We start from the raw sequence: 15,205 nt of genomic DNA, 5'->3' as shown, positions 1-15,205 counted from the left end.
GGTGGAATCCACTCCACAGGGAGGAGGGGAGTCTGTCTCCATGGTTACGCTGCACCTGAGCAAAACACCACACACAGACTGCCGTAGCCTTGAGCGTCAGGCTACGTCCTCCCGGCAGCAGCCTGCGAGAGCCGACTGCCAGGGCTTCCACCCTGCCCGCCCGCTCCCAGCGCCTTCCTTTTTCATTAGTTCCGTTATTAAACCTGGCACTTGATAACAGCCCAATGTCTTCTAATTATTTACGGGTTCACCTTCAGAGCACCCCGCGAGAGAGGATCCTGCTGTGCATTTCTGTAATATTCTGAGTTACCAAGATTGTCTCATTGATCCTCCCACTTAAGGCCCTGTCGGAGCTCCGGGAAGCAGTCCGGATGGTCCCCACGCACACCCGCAGGGACACCGAGGCCCAGAGGGGCAGGGACCGTGGTTGAGGGCTTGACTGCAAGTCAGTTCTTCTCCCACTCCTAGAAAAAGGGAGAGTAAAGGGGCTTCCTCTAACTGCCAGTCCTGGTCATTGACAATGGTCCCTGGGCAGCTGTGTTAAGAAGGATCCTGAGGCAGCATCCAAGATCTGTAGGAATCAGTCAGGGATGCGGGCTGTGTCGAGGAAGGGGCGGGGCTGGCACCTGTGCCCATATTTCCCATTCCTTCCTAGGACAGCAGCCAACGTGCCTATAGAGGTTTCACAGTGGTTCCCATGCAGAAGACGCCATGGAGGCTCCCGGACACCCCACAATGCACGGGATGCCCTCACATCCAAGAACGGTCTGATCCCAAATGTGAGCACCCCACCGTGGGACACAGAGGAAACAGTGTCCTGCCTAGTACTCAGGACCAAAGTGACAACAAACAGGGCATGGTGGGTGGGTCCAGCAACATGTGAGACTCGGCAGGCCTGGGGTCATCATCATCAACAGCAACAGCAATAATAACAGGGTCTGGCAGCTGATCGAGAGAGAGGAGTCTGGGTTTTTATATTATTGTGGTTGTGACTGTGCCTGCTCCTGTTCTTGTGCACCAATAGTCAAAAATGGTTTCCACAAACCAAGAGTGTGTCCTTGGGGTCTATCAATAGGACCATTACCTGTAGCACAAGGGAGGGGACACTCTCCTCTCTGCTCTTGGTGTTTAGATTCAGTCCCGGCTGCCCTCCACTGAGAGTAGTGCTAGTGAATGGGACTTGGACTTCTGGAGGGGACCGGGGGTGGGGGTGACTTAGCTACAGGGAAACTGAGGCTGTGTCTTACTCCTCCACTAGCAGCCTGTGGTTCTCATGTTCAAGAAGATGCAGAGACAGGTCCTGCGCTCGTTGACTGCACACCTTCCAGGGAGTGTAAACCAGGCACATGACTCACGGTCATGGGGAGTAAAGTCAGAAGGGGGTAGGGGGCAGGGCTGGGGGGAGAAGTGTTTTAAACCAGGGAAAGAGAAGTATGGCCCTGGGGGCGGTCTGGGAGCATCTGGGGCTGCCTTCAGGTGTGTCAAGGGCTTCTGTGCGGCAAAGGGTCCTGGCTTGGCCTCTGCCACCCCAGAATCACTGCAAGAGAGAGGGAGAAAGGAAACTGAGCTCCAACTGGACAGGGCTATTCAACTCCTCTGTCCAGGGAGGCCCCAGAAGCTGACCCTGAAACTAGGATTTGGGGATTTGATGAGCAGTTTTCTTGGGGGGTGGGTCTTCAGCAACCCCTAATGAAGGAGGGGACAGTGAGGTGGGAGAGGGTGGCAAGCCAATGCAGTGTGCATCCCTGGGCAGGTCCCTCTGGGAAATGGGGGTCCTTGTGGAGGGCCTGGGACACTGAGAGCAGGATGAAGCTGGGGTCTTTGTGGACCAACATCCATTGAGACCAGAGCAGAGGGAAGCACCATGCTGTGCAGCAAGAAACCTGTGACATTGGAGGGCCTGGGCCACTTTGGGAGCTGGCCATGGGGTGACATGAGTGGTGCCTGCCTGGCTGCCCATTTGGCAGGGCGGCAGACTGAGTCTCCTCTGTGAGCCCGGAGCCTCCAAGGGGCATTGGCCACTCGAGAGATGACGTCATCCCAGCCCTTCTCCTCCCACAGATGTGCTGGGTGTGTGCAGGTGGGTGGGCGTGGGGAGGAAGAACTTTCCCAAGCTGTTCTGTGTTTCCCTAAGCCACCCGCTGCAGCCTCACTCCAGAGAGTCCACTCCGTCGCCCAGCTGCTGGCCACATGCCCAGTTTGCTGACCCAAGCAGACGCTGTGCTGATTAGCGGTGCTTTCTCTGGGGCCTGAGGTCTCCTAGGAAGCCGGGGAGGAGTGGCTCTCCTCCCAGCCTTCTCTCTTCTGAGCCTGGAGCCTCCAGCCAGGTCACTTCCCTCCCCATCTGCACTGTGATCCTGCCTCTAATCCCAGAGCTGGCATTTACAGTCCCGGGCAAACGTTGGCTAAGACTCGAGATACACTTATTATCTGAGCTCCTATGGAGTGGCAGAGACGCTGGGCGTGGTTGTCGGGACTATTACTGGGATGTAGCCTTCCCCCTACTGTTTTATTAAGCATTTTTGGAATAATAATAAGTGGACATGGTTTAAAATTCAGAGGAACAGAACCATGCATGGCACAAAACTCCCTTGTGCCCAGACACATACTTCCTCTCCTAGGGGCAGCCATCAGTAGCGTTGTCCAGGCCTTCATTGGCTTCTATGGTTAATAAGTGGTGTTGCTGTCTGTCCTCTATTCTGCCGCTGTCCTGTCGGGGGCAGACAGAGAAGGCCTCTCTGGAGCGGTGACACTGGAGTTACCTAGAGGATGGTGCAAGAGTGGGATAGGATGGGGCAGCAAGTGCAAAGGTCCTGGGACAGGAACCAGTGGGCAGATCTGGAGGACTCTAAGGAGGCCCGTGAGCTGCTGCAGACCGGGAGAGACCACATCACGTGGGAAGGACCTGGCGTGCAGAGCCTCATGGGCTGCGGTGTCAAATTTGGACTTTCTTGTAAAGGCACTGGGGGGACTCCGAAGGCTTTGGTCAGAAATGACTTGCGCTTGATCAGAGATCCTTCTGCATGAGTGGGGATACCGGGTGAGGCAGACAGAGCAGGGTGGGCAGGTGGTGGTGTGGGCGAGGCACACTGGTGGCTTGGCCTGGGGCACAGATGGAAGGAACCTGAAGGCTGCAGGATATGGTTTGAAAGGAGAGCCAATAGGACCTGCTGAAAGATTGGAAGTGGAGTGAGGGAAAAAGGCTCTGAGGACGCTCCTCAGAGGTTGTGCCCATTGCTGAGATGGGGAAGACTGAGGTGGGAGTGGGTTTTGTTCTGGTTTGGTTAGGTAGTGGAGCAGAGGGGTCTTGAGTGCTGAGCTGGATGTGTGAAGTTTGTTATGTCCTTGGACAGCCTGAGAGAATGTCAAGTCTGCAGGGGAACAGCAAAAAAATGTCCCAGAGGCCAGAGAGGGGCCCAGGCCGGGGACCACAGTCTAGAAGACGTGCCCTGCACTGTGTTTCTGTTGGTTTCAGCCTAGCCACACAGGCTCTGCCATTCTCACTCATGTTTGTAACTTATTTGGTACTTTTTTAAAAAGATCTATTTTTATTTATTTGAAAGGCAGAGTTACAGAGAGAGAGAGAGAGCGCGAGGTCTTCTATCCACTGGTTCTCTCCCCAAATGGCCACAACACCAGAGCTGCGCCGATCTGAAGCCAGGAGACAAGTGCTTCTTCTGGGTCTCCCACATGGAAGCAGGGGCCCAAGCACTTGGGCCATCTTCTACTGCTTTCCCAGGTGCATTAGCAGAGAGCTGGATGGGAAGTGGAGCAGCTGGGACTCGAACCAGCGCCTGTATGGGATGCCAACACTGCAGGCGGATGCTTAACCCTCTACACCACTGCGCCGACCCCTATTTTGTAGTTTTCTAATTTCCAAAAGCAGACACAGCCTGTCGTGAATGTGAAGAGGTTGTGTGGCTGCTTGTATTTGGATTCTAGAGGCTTCCTTACTTGTTTGATTGGTATGTATTAAATCGGATTTTTATTTTATTTAAAAGGCAGGCAGACAGGAAGAGAGAGAGAGGGAGAGAGAGGGAGAGAGAGAGAGAGAGAGAAAGAGGGAGAGAGAGAGAGAGAGAGGGAGAGAGAGAGAGAGAGAGAGAATATTCCAGCCATTGGTTCATTGGTTCCCTCCCCAAGTGGCCACAATGGCCAGAGCTGCACTGATCTGAAGCCAGGAGCCAGGAGCTTCTTCTGGGTCTCCCACATGGGTGCAGGGGCCCAAGCACTTGGGCCTTCATCTGCTGCATCCCAGGGGCACACACAGGAGGCTGGAGCCCGGCCTGGAACCCAGGTGCTCCGATATGGGATGCAGGTGTCCCAGGGGGCCGGCTGGCCGCTGAGCCAGATGCCTCCCCCTTTGCTGAGTGTTTTGGTGACTTCACGTAATCCAGGCTGGGAATGAAAGCCTGACAGATGTTGACGTTAAGGAAAAAAAAAAAGGCGCCCATCACACACCTGCAGCTACTTCTGGCCTGGAAGCCAGGGGTGCTGAGCGGGCAGGAGCCTCCCAGCAAGGAGCCAGCACTGCCTGCTCGTCCGTGGCTCCCGTGTCCCCAGGAGATGCCACCTTGCCGGGACACATCCTGCTCCCTCTCCCTGAGAAGTCCTCACTCTCTCCCGGCTGGGTGTTTTCCAGCTCTGCTTACCCGAGTCCACGGGGCCCTGGGGCGTGTTTCTCCCCACTCAGCTGGCAGGCGTGGCACTGGGAAGTGCTCCTCTCCCCCCGCCATGCCCCCATACTCCGTGGCTGCTTTTTGGCACTTGGCAGGGAGTCCGCCTTCTGTCACGAACAGTGTTGCTCCCATCCGGGAAAGCGAGTCTTGACTTTATGTTGAGATTTGCACGTGGTGGCATTTGTGTATTCCTCTTATGTGCACAGCACCCTGCCCAGGCTGGGGTCACAGGGCCACAGGCCACCTCCACGGTCAAGTGCACCTGTCTGTTTATAGCCTGCACAGGCCCAGAGCTCTGGGATGTTTTGCCCTGGGAAAGTTCATAGGGTGAGCACAAGGAGCAGCGTTCCCAGTCTCAGTGTGGCGTGGGTTGGTTAGCATCGTGGACGGGGCTGAATCCTGTCCAGTCTGGTACCTTCCCATTCCATTCCCATGGTCCTGAGTTCCTAGGATGGCCCCTGGAATGCGAAAATGAATGAAGAAACTTGGTCGGTCCCCAGTGACAGAATCTGGCTCAAGCCAGGGTAAGCAAAATGGTCCATTTTTTATGAGTTCCCTTGAGGACAGTGGCTGTGTGGCTTCAGGCTTGGCTGGATCCAGGTGCTCAGAGAATGCCACTGGGTTTCCTTCTCTCTCTGTGTCTCAACTCCTTTGGTCCCTTTTTCTGTTTGTCTGTCTCCATCTCTATTGATTTTGCTCGCTTACAGCCCTGATTGTGCAGTGATGTGAACGGCTCCATTTTTTTTGTTTGTTTGTTTGTTTTGTTTTTTGACAGGCAGAGTACACAGTGAGAGAGAGAGATGGAGAGAAAGGTCTTCCTTTACCGTTGGTTCAGCCCCCAGTGGCTGCTGTGGCCGGGGCACTGCAGCCGGCATGCTGTGCTGATCCAAAGCCAGGAGCCAGGTGCTTCCTCCTGGTCTCCCATGCAAGTGCAGGGCCCAAGCACTTGGGCCATCCTCCACTGCCTTTCTGGGCCACAGCAGAGAGCTGGACTGGAAGAGGAGCAACTGGGACAAAACCGACGCCCTGACTGGGACTAGAACCCGGGGTGCTGGTGCCACAAGTGGAGGATTGGCCAAGTGAGTCGCGGCACTGGCCAAATGGCTCCATGTTTGTGTCTCCCCAAGTCAGGGGAGGCTCTCTTTCACCAGGTTTGGGTCCAGTGCCAGGCCCTGCACCTGCCACTGAGGCCTGAGCAGTGTGGAACCGTGATGGGCCAGCCCTGTGGTGAGGTCAGCATTCAGAGTGTCATGGACGTGGATGCGGCCATCCCCGGTGGTGTCTTAACCGCTGCACCACAACGCCTGCCCCTCCCTGAACTTTTTAAAGAACTCTTTTTTTTTAAGATTTATTTATTTGTCTTGAAAGGCAGATGGAGAGAGAGAGAGAGAGAGAGAGAGAGAGAGAGAGAGAGAGAGAGTCTTCCATCCACTGGTTCACTGCCCAAATGTCTGTAACTGCCAGAGCTGCACCGATCCAAAGCCAGGAGCCAGGAGCTTCTTCCGGGTCTCCCACACAGCTGCAGGGGCCCAGGGACTTGGGCCATCTTCCCCTGCTTTCTCAGGCCATAGCAGAGAGCTGAATTGGAAGTGGAGCAGCCAGGACTTGAACTGGTGCCCATATGGGATGCCGGCACTGCAGGTGGCGGCTTTACCCACTACATCACAGTGCCAGCCCTGTAAAGGACTCTTCATATGTCCAAAGTTGTTGGTTTTTTTTAAAAGATCTGTTACTTTTTTTTATTTGACAGACAGAGTTAGTGAGAGAGAGAGAGAGACAAAGAGAAAGGTCTTCCTTCCATTGGTTCACCGCCCAAATGGCCGCTATGGCCCGCATTGTGCTGATCCAAATCCAGGAGCCAGGTGCCTCCTCCTGGTATCCCAAACTGGCCATCCTCCACTGCCTTCCTGGGCCACAGCAGAGAGCTGGACTGGAAGAGGAGCAACCGGGACTAGAACCAGGCACCCACATAGGATGCTGGTGCTGCAGGTGGAGGATTAACCAAGTGAGCCATGGCGCCAGCCCAAGATCTGTTACTTTTTAAAAGATAGATTTATTTATTTATTTATTTATTTGAAAGACAGATTGACACAGAAGAGAGGGACACACACACACGGAGAGAGAGAGAATCTTCCATCTACTGGTTCATCCGCAGCTGGGGTTGGGTCAGGCTGAAGCTGGGAGTCTGGAGCTCCATCTGGGTCTCCCTGTGGGTGGCAGAGGCCCAAGCACTCAGACCATTTTCCACTGCCTTCCAGGGGTGCATTAGTAGGGAGCTGCATTCGAAGCAGAGCGAGCGGGTCTTGAACTGGTGCTTCTATGGGATGCCGGCGCTGCAGGTGCTGGCTTAACCTGCTACACCACCACACCAGACCCCCAAAGTCATTTTTAAATACATTCCTGTTTGATCACCCCACCTCACTCCCACTCCTTGTGGCTTATGTTCTCTGCCACATTCACCCTCAGGACAGCACAACCAGCAAGGCCACACAGGCACGCACATGCACACGCATGCACACACATACATACAGACACATACACGTGCACCCACACATTCACACTATCCTTGTGGTGTGAGAGCTTTGCGTGTCAGTATTTGGTACCAGAGTAAGGTCTGGTCTCGGCCAAGGCTTGTATCCTAGAGAGCACTTGGATGTGGTCCCCCTCTGTCCCCCATCCAGCTCTCCCTCCATCAAGCACCCATCACCCAGGAATCCATGGTTCCCCTGCCTGCTCAGCCCCCATCTGTTCATGCACCCAGCACACCCCTTCCATCTGTCCGTCACCCTCCCTCCCTCCACGCATCCCTACTCCTGTTCCTCCAGCTGCCCATTTAAGCCCACATCCTCCCCTTGGACAGATGTTTGTTGATGACTGTGTGATGCCGGCCACTACCCTAGGCAGTGAGTGACTGGGGTGGGCAGGATGAGGCCTGCCCCCGAGGAGTGAGGGAGGGAGGGGACATGGAAGCTGAGCCCTCGGCGCCCTAGTGCCAGCCACTTCCTTCAGGTCAGATAACAAAATGGGCAGCGGTTGGCAGCTGTTCTTGGAACCACGTGGTGCTTTCTCAGACCCGGCCTCGTCTAAGTTCAGGGTCAGTTTTGGGGAGCGCTTAGCAGGTGCGAGAGGCGTTCCAGATGCTGCAGCACGGGGCGGGCGGAGGCTTGCTCCCGCGGATGAAGACAGGAGCAGCAGCAGTGTTAACAGGGGCGTAATTTTCTTTCTCTGAGAGTTAACATCTTGCACTCTGTAGCCATACTGCTCAGGCTGTCAATTCCTGGGTGTACAATGAGCGCCAGCCCTCCTGAAGACGATGCCCCTGGCTCCCAGGGATGGCGTTTAAAAGCCACACGCAGGATCACGTGGCGGTGAAGCCTTTCCTCCAGGCCCCAGAGGCCCTCGGTCCAGCCCCAGCTCTGTCAGTTCTAGCTCTCGCATCCAGGATGGTGACTTACCCCTCCCCCTGCCCCCACCAGCCTCATTTGCATACCTGGAGGGTCAGGTGGCAATCACAAAGACAGGTGACAGGAGGGGACTTTTCCTCCCTGCCTGCCCTGGTCCTGGGCACCTCACATGGGAGACCTGGCCCAGCCCTACCTTGTCACCGCTGAGGGCCAGATAAGGAAACTGAGGCAGTGAGTGCACCGTACGTTGCCTCAAGGCCCACAGCCTGTAACAGGTGAAGGCAGGGTTCACGCCCGGGCCTCTGGCTGCCCAGCTCCCTGTGGGTTTATGTGCAAAGACTGACATAATGACGTGTGAACAGTGATCAGCGATTGGCAGCACACAGTAGGGCTGAATCAGTAGAGGTGATGCTGCTGCTGGCATTAGCAGACTCTTCGGCTCCTAAGGGAGACTCCTGAGTATTTTAAGCAACAAGAATGAAAGTACAAAGTCGAGCTGGGAGTCAAGTTCAACTAGTTAAAGAGTCCCAAAATGTCACAAAAGATTTTTTTTTCTTTGAAAGGCGGAGTCAGAGAGAGAGAGATCTCTTCCATCTGCTGGTTCACTCCCCAAATAGCCCCAATGGCCAGAGCTGGGCCAGGCGGAAGCCAGGAGCCAGAGCTTCTTCCAGGTCTCCCACCTGGGTGCAGGGGCCTGAGCATCTGGGCCATCCCTCATTGCTTTCTCAGGTGCATTAGCTGGGAGCTGGATCTGAGTGGAGCAGCTGGAACTTGAACCGGTGCCCGTACGTGATGCTAGTGTTGGAGGTGGTAGCTTAACCCATTTTGCCACGATGCCAGCTGCACAGAAGATTCTATTAGATAGATTGTCTCTATCTGTTCCATCCAATGGCAGCCTCTAGCCACTTGCGTCTATTAGTTGGAAATGTAAGTTAACGAACATCAAATCAAGCTTAAATTAAGCCCCAAATAAAATGTGAAATTAAGAGTTCCTCACCGGCCCCGGGCACATTCCACTCATGACCAGCGGCCACTGGGTGGGAAAGCTCGTGGAATCTTTGCTGCTGCCGCCGGCTCGGGCTATGCTGCTCCCTGCAGCCCTATCTCAGGCTGGAGTTGGAGGGCTTGTGGCATTTGGGGAGGTCCTCTCCCGATTCCTCTCCCTGCCTTCATCTAGTCACCACTGTTCCCTGAGCCCCTGTGGCTTTGCCCACACCCTTGTCCTTTCCTTTCCAGGGCTCCCAGCCCATGGGAAGACAGAGCCCCAGGCAGGTGACAAAGGTGCAGGAGGCCCCAGGCTGCAGTGGCCCCACGCCCAGGCCCACCCAGGAGCTCGGCATGGCTGAACATGGCCAGCCTTGGACCCAGAGCCTTTGCTCTTCCAATTCATCTCTTTGCAAATGACCCTGACCGTGCCGACGGTCCAGCGAGGTGAAGGGACCCTGCAGGTTCTTCGTTTCATCCAAAGACTCAGCTGCCAGAGCTCACCCAGTGCCTGCCTAGTGCTTCTCTGCCTGGGCTGCGGGTCACCCTTTCCCCCTGTCGCAGTCCCTGGGCCACAGGGAACAGGATTGTCACACCCAGCTGTAGCCCTCTCCTGTCTCAGACCCTCCCTGTCCTAGTATATGAAGGGTCAGTTGGGGGAGGCGTTCCCTGCTCTTTCACATGGCCCAAGAGGCACACGCCTCTCTCTCTCTCTCTCTCTCTCTCTCTCTCTCTCTCTCTCTCTCATTCATTTATCCACTTTGTATTGAAAGTAAACTGCATCTCGTTGCTGGGGAGGTTGCAGAAGTGTCTAAGACACTGCCAGCCCTTGTAGTCATGGTGAGGGTTCTGGGAACCAAGGAGGGCTTCCTGGAGGAGGGCTTGGGAGGGGGGTGGGCACCTTCGACAGAGACCAGCCCAAATGAAGGTGCTGGAGGTGGGGCTCCCATCCTCCTGCATCTGCTGCTTTTCCCAGGCAAGGTCATGACCCCAGCAACAGTGGGCTCCCTCGCTTCCCTTCTGGCACCCCCAGGCCTGTTGATGTGGTCCACAGGGCATGATCTTGGTTCATTTGCTCTTCTTGGGACCGCTCCCCTCCACCCCAGCCTTTCGTCTGTGGCTCCTGTGCAGTTCATTCCCGGTGAGGGTTGCTGTCAGGACACTGGAGAGCTCCGGTCGCTCCAGGGGTCAGAAGAGCCCAAACCCCAATGTGGGATCACAACACTCCTGTTTAGGGAGCACCTGCCACGTGTCGGGCACTTTGGGGGGCTGCTGTGCTGTATAAGGGGCTTTAGTAAATTTGGGAAATCCCCACTTTGTTTATTTCTAATTTGGAAGAGAGAGATGTCTCCCATCTGCTGGCTCAGTCCCTAGTTGCCTTCAACACCCAGGGCTGGGCCAGGCTGAAGCCAGGAGGCAGGAGCCCCATCCGGGTACTTGGGCCATCACCTGCTGCCTCCCAGAGGGTGCATCAGCAGGAAGCTGGGTGGGAAGTGGAGGGGCCAGGGTTTGAACCAGGCCCTCTGGGCATGGGACATGAGCATCCCAAGTGGCGACCCAGCTGTGGCGCCCAGTGCTCACCCCAGCCCCCAGCTCTGGGCATGGAAAATGGGTTGGTTTGCAGCCCTTCTCAGTCTCAGCTCTAAGTGCCCTTGTTTTATGTACAACCGGAACAGCTGTGCTTGGTGGCCCCGGCTGGTGTGTCATCTGCCCGTGTCTCATTTAATCCCGTTTGTCCTGTTTTCATTCCTGTTGTACGGCCGAGGAAGCTGGGTCTCCATGAGCTTCAGGAACTGGAGGTCCCCAGCCAGCAAGTGCGGGAGCCACCCCCCAACCCCCACCAAGACATCTCCGCCTGCAAGTTTAAGGCCACACTCAGCCACTCTCCCGGCTCCTGCCATCAGCATAAGCTCTTAGCTGATTTCCCAATAATCCTCCCCTGCCGTTCCGGGGCCTGTTATCATTCATTATTGTGTTGTGCAGCCTCATAGATTGTTTTATTTTCCCCTCCCAGCGGCTGTTGCCTGGGAGCAGCCAAGAGCCCGGCAGTGCGCGGTTCTGAGTGCCTCGTGCCAGAGGCACGCTGATCTAATTTACCTTCCGAGTCGGCAGCAACACCTTGTCCATTCCATTTCGGCTCATTTCCTCCCTGAGGCTTTCCCGGGTGGTGGTGGTCTGCTCAGCGCCCAGGATCTCTGCCGGCCCGGGAGCTGGGTGCCACACACTTCCTCTGCTTGTGCGCCCCGGGTCTGTGAAGTCGCCATCTGCCCCCGCAGCAGTGAGCCTCGAAGGTTGAGCTCAGGAACGCTTGTTCTTCGAGGAACAACACCCTCCTACCTTGGCAAGCAGTTGGCTTTGGGGGCAAAGATCTGAATCCAAGTCCCTTTCCTGCGTCTTTCTTGCTTTGTGATCTCGGGCAAATTCTTGAAGCTCTCTGAACCTCCACTTCTTCACCTGTGAAATGGGCACAAATGGGGCACTTTTTGTTCTCCTTGAGATGGCAAAACAGAAGGAGTGCTTTGAGGATAGCACAGGTGGATAAGGGTGTGGGGACGCGGGGCTCTCCACCCGGGGCTGCTGGGAGAGCACCTGGAGTAGCTGCAGTGGGAAATTTTGGTCATGTGGATTAGAACCACACCCAGCCATCCCTATGCCTCTGTGACTGCTGCTGACTGATGCCGACCTGGAGGCCTGTGCAGGTGCACAAGGCGTTCACGGCAGCCTCGCCCCAAATAGAGGGAAATGTGGACAGACCCAGTGCCCGTCACAGTCAGTGGTGGAATCCTCTCTCCAAAGAGCAGGCTGCAGCTACTAACAGGAAGGGAGCGACCCTGTAGACAGCCGAAGTGGACTTATTGTCACCTGAGAAACAGCAGCGTTAAGAAAGAGACAGGGGTTGCTGGCACCACAGCTCACTAGGCTAATCCTCTGCCTGCGGTGCTGGCACCCCAGGTTCTAGTCCCAATTGGGGTGCCAGATTCTGAAAGCGTAGAACAATACATTTGATCTGAAATAAACCCAGGGAACAGGATTGTGTGTCTTCTTAAACAAAAACCATAGCAATTTTTATTCATTTATTTTATTTTGTTAAAATATTTTATTTGTTTGAGAGGCAGAATTACAGGAAAGAGAGAGAGAGGGAGGGAGGGAGAGAGAAAGAGAGAGAGAGAGAGAGAGAGGTCTTCCAGCTGCTGGTTCACTCTCCAAATGGCCAGGGCTGAGCCAAACTGAAGCCAGGAGCCAGGAGCTTCTTCCGGGTCTGCCACGTGGATGCAGGGGCCCAAGCACTCGGGTCATCTTCTACCACTTTCCCAAGCCATAGCAGAGAGCTGGATTGGAAGTAGAGCAGCCAGGACTCGAACCAGCGCCCATATGGGATGCCAGCATCCCAGGTGGCAGCTTTACCTGCTACGCCGCAGCACCAGCCTCTTTCATTTTATTTTAAAGGCAGAGCGATGTAGATCTTCCATCCACTGGTTTGTTCCTCAGATGCCTGCAACAGCCAGTGCTGCTCCAGGCCAAAGCCAGGAGCCCTAAACTCCATCTGGGTTTCCCACGTGAGTGACAGGCTCGCAAGTACTTGAGCCACCACCTGGTCCGTTAGCAGGAAGCTGGACCAGAAGCGGATCCAGACCTTGATCGTAGGCACTCAGATCCTGGATGCCGGTGTCCAAGTGACATCTCAGTCACTGCCCCGAATGCCTGCCCCCTGATAAAAATCTTTCAGACTTGGGAGCCCTAACATGTGCATGTGGCTTTGCTCAATGACTAATGACAGATTGAACCTCAGGAAACCACCTCTAAAGGCAAAGCTAGGAGACTGCCACCAGCCTGGACACATGGCCGTGACCCCTGCCCCTGCTACCTTAACCATGGGGGACGCTTGCCATCCTGGCATCTCTGGTGGTCAGTTCTTTGATTCACATTATGGTGCCGCCACCAGAGCCTGCACGCGTGTCATCATGTCCCCTGCAGGTCGTGTCTACATAGACACAATGGTTCTGCTGGGAACCAGTGCCTTGCCCGGTGTCATCGGTGGTTCTGTTAGGTTTGAGCACCCTGCCTGGTGTCATCGGTGGTTCTGTTAGGACCCAGCGCCTCGCCCAGTGTCATTGGTGGTGCTGTTGGGTTTGAGCACCCCGCCCGGTGCCATCGGTGGTTCTGTTGGGTTTCAGCACCTTGCCCGGTTTCATTGGTGGTTCTGTTGGGACCAAGCGCCTCATCAGTGGTTCTGTTGGGACAGAGCGCCTTGCCCGTGTCACTTTGTGGGACTTTGCCCTGCAGACGCCCTGCGAGGTAGCGTATTTGGGGACATAAACAGGAACGTCAAGGGTTATTAGGATGGAAAGTCTGGGAGGGCACCCACTGAGGCAATGACGGCCATCGCGGAGATGGCCCTGCAAGCGGGGCTGGAAGTATCCTAAGGAGATTTAGGGGGACTTAGCCACTGTTTGAATTTTTCTCAGGGAGAAATGCATTGATGCGTGATTTGGATGATTACATTTTAATAGAAGGAATAAATTGGGGAAAATAAGACCTTGCTGGCCAGAGTTGTTGGGAGGGTGAAGTGTGTGATGGGGGCTTAAGCAGCACAGAGCAGGCACTCGCTGAGAGGAGAGGGACGCGGGCAAGCAGCAGGGAGTCTTCTGGGAGCAGCGGGACTGGCAGTGTGGTCAAGTGGCTAGCTGTTCTGGAGCGCCGGGCTTGAGTTCAAATCCTGCCCTCTACCATCCGACACGTTGCTTAATTCTTGTCTCTCTTCCTGGGTTTTGATTTTTTTTTTTCTTTTTGGAAAATGTATTTGAGGTATAAGAGAGAGAGAGAGAGAGAGAGACACTCATCCACTGATTCACTCCTGAAATGCCCACAGTAGCTGGGGCTGGGCTGAAGCTGGGAGCCAGGGACAAGCCCAGGTCTCCCATGTGGGTGGCAGGAACCCAGTTGCTGGAGCCATCACTGCTGCCTCCCAGGGTGTGCTGGAGCCAAGAGCTGGAGTCGGGAGTCGAACCCAGGTCCTCTGATGTAGGGTGCAGGGATTTGAACCACAGGCCATATGTCTGCTTCCTCGCTTCCCAGGCCTTACCACCTCTGTCACTCATCCAGCTCCCCCCAAACATAGTGGCTTAAAACACCAATAACCAGTGAAGCCGTTTTCAGGTGGCTTTGGGGAGGGGTCTCTCATGAGGCTGCCAAGTCTGTAGTCCTTGTCCAGGGGCTGGAGGGTCCCTCCAAGGTGGCTCTCACGTGGCTGCCAAGCCGGGGCTGCCTAGCAGGTTTTTCCCTACATGAACCGCAGGGCCTCCTGAGGCCCCTGACAATATGACAGCCAGCTTCCCAGACAGCAAGCAACCCGGAGGCCCAGGCCAGGCGCTGTGTTGCCTTCCATGACGGAGCCTTGGAAGCCGCACGCCATTGCCGTGCACCCTCCTTGTTGGCCACACAGGGACGCACAAGGCTGTGATCAACAGGTGCTGGCTGTGGCATCTCTAAGACAGAGACCCTGAGACCCGCGTCCTAGAGTCCCTGGGGAGGTGCAGGTGAACGCCTCCTGGTGTGGGTCACGGACACCTGTGACCTCAGCCATGTCAGGAACACAGTCGGGTGCCTCCCCGACCCCGGCGCACGCTTCCCCGTGTTCTCGTTCTGCATTTCGTCCTTGTAGCTCTGTCAGGCTTCCCCGAAAGACACCCCACTGTGGCTGTGAGTAGCAGTGTTTAGGAGGAGCCTCCGGGGCTGTGTTTGAGCCCCCCGCCGAGCTGCTTCTCCTGTCTGCCATGCCGCAGGGTGGCAGCGGGATAGTGGGATCCCCGCGGTCGTGTCTTTGGGAACGGGCCTGGGGAGTCTTTGACTTCAATCACTCAGGACATCAATGCCTGAGCGCAGCTGACAGAGGCCTTGATGTGAGAGTAGACTTGGTACTGTCACCTCGGCACAGGAAACTCGGCCGCCTTCAGTGCTTGAGTTCAAGGCACCAAAACGCAAGTCAGCTCACAATGCCAGACACTGACCCACATTTGGGAAGTGGCCCGGGGTGCGAGGAGCTACGTGGGCACAGCAGTTGGCCCCTGAGTGTGTCATGGGGGGCACAATAGGGAGTGGTAGGGACTGTGGCAAACAGGGGAGCACCCGTCTTGGGTC

At 55.6% G+C, this 15,205-nt stretch overlaps 1 protein-coding gene across 6 annotated transcripts in view; it reads left to right on the top strand.

Moving 5' to 3' along the window:
* LOC133754355 (general transcription factor 3C polypeptide 1-like) overlaps window positions 1–15,205 on the top strand; it is a 91,943-nt gene that overhangs the window by 29,193 nt on the left and 47,545 nt on the right. The window contains exon 7 of one of the 6 annotated variants that reach the window (XM_062184846.1): window positions 656–1,339. The exons of the other annotated variants lie outside the window; for them this stretch is intronic. Within the exon in view, the coding sequence (XP_062040830.1) occupies window positions 656–678 (23 nt within the window). The 3' untranslated portion in view covers window positions 679–1,339. Of the gene's footprint in view, window positions 1–655; window positions 1,340–15,205 lie in introns of those variants that run through there. 6 annotated transcript variants of the gene reach the window in all.

This window comes from Lepus europaeus (genome assembly GCF_033115175.1).
Source record: "Lepus europaeus isolate LE1 chromosome 21 unlocalized genomic scaffold, mLepTim1.pri SUPER_21_unloc_9, whole genome shotgun sequence".
NCBI lineage: Eukaryota > Metazoa > Chordata > Mammalia > Lagomorpha > Leporidae > Lepus > Lepus europaeus.
Note: the sequence above shows the minus strand (reverse complement) of the source record. Positions and strands in the feature narration are given on the sequence as shown.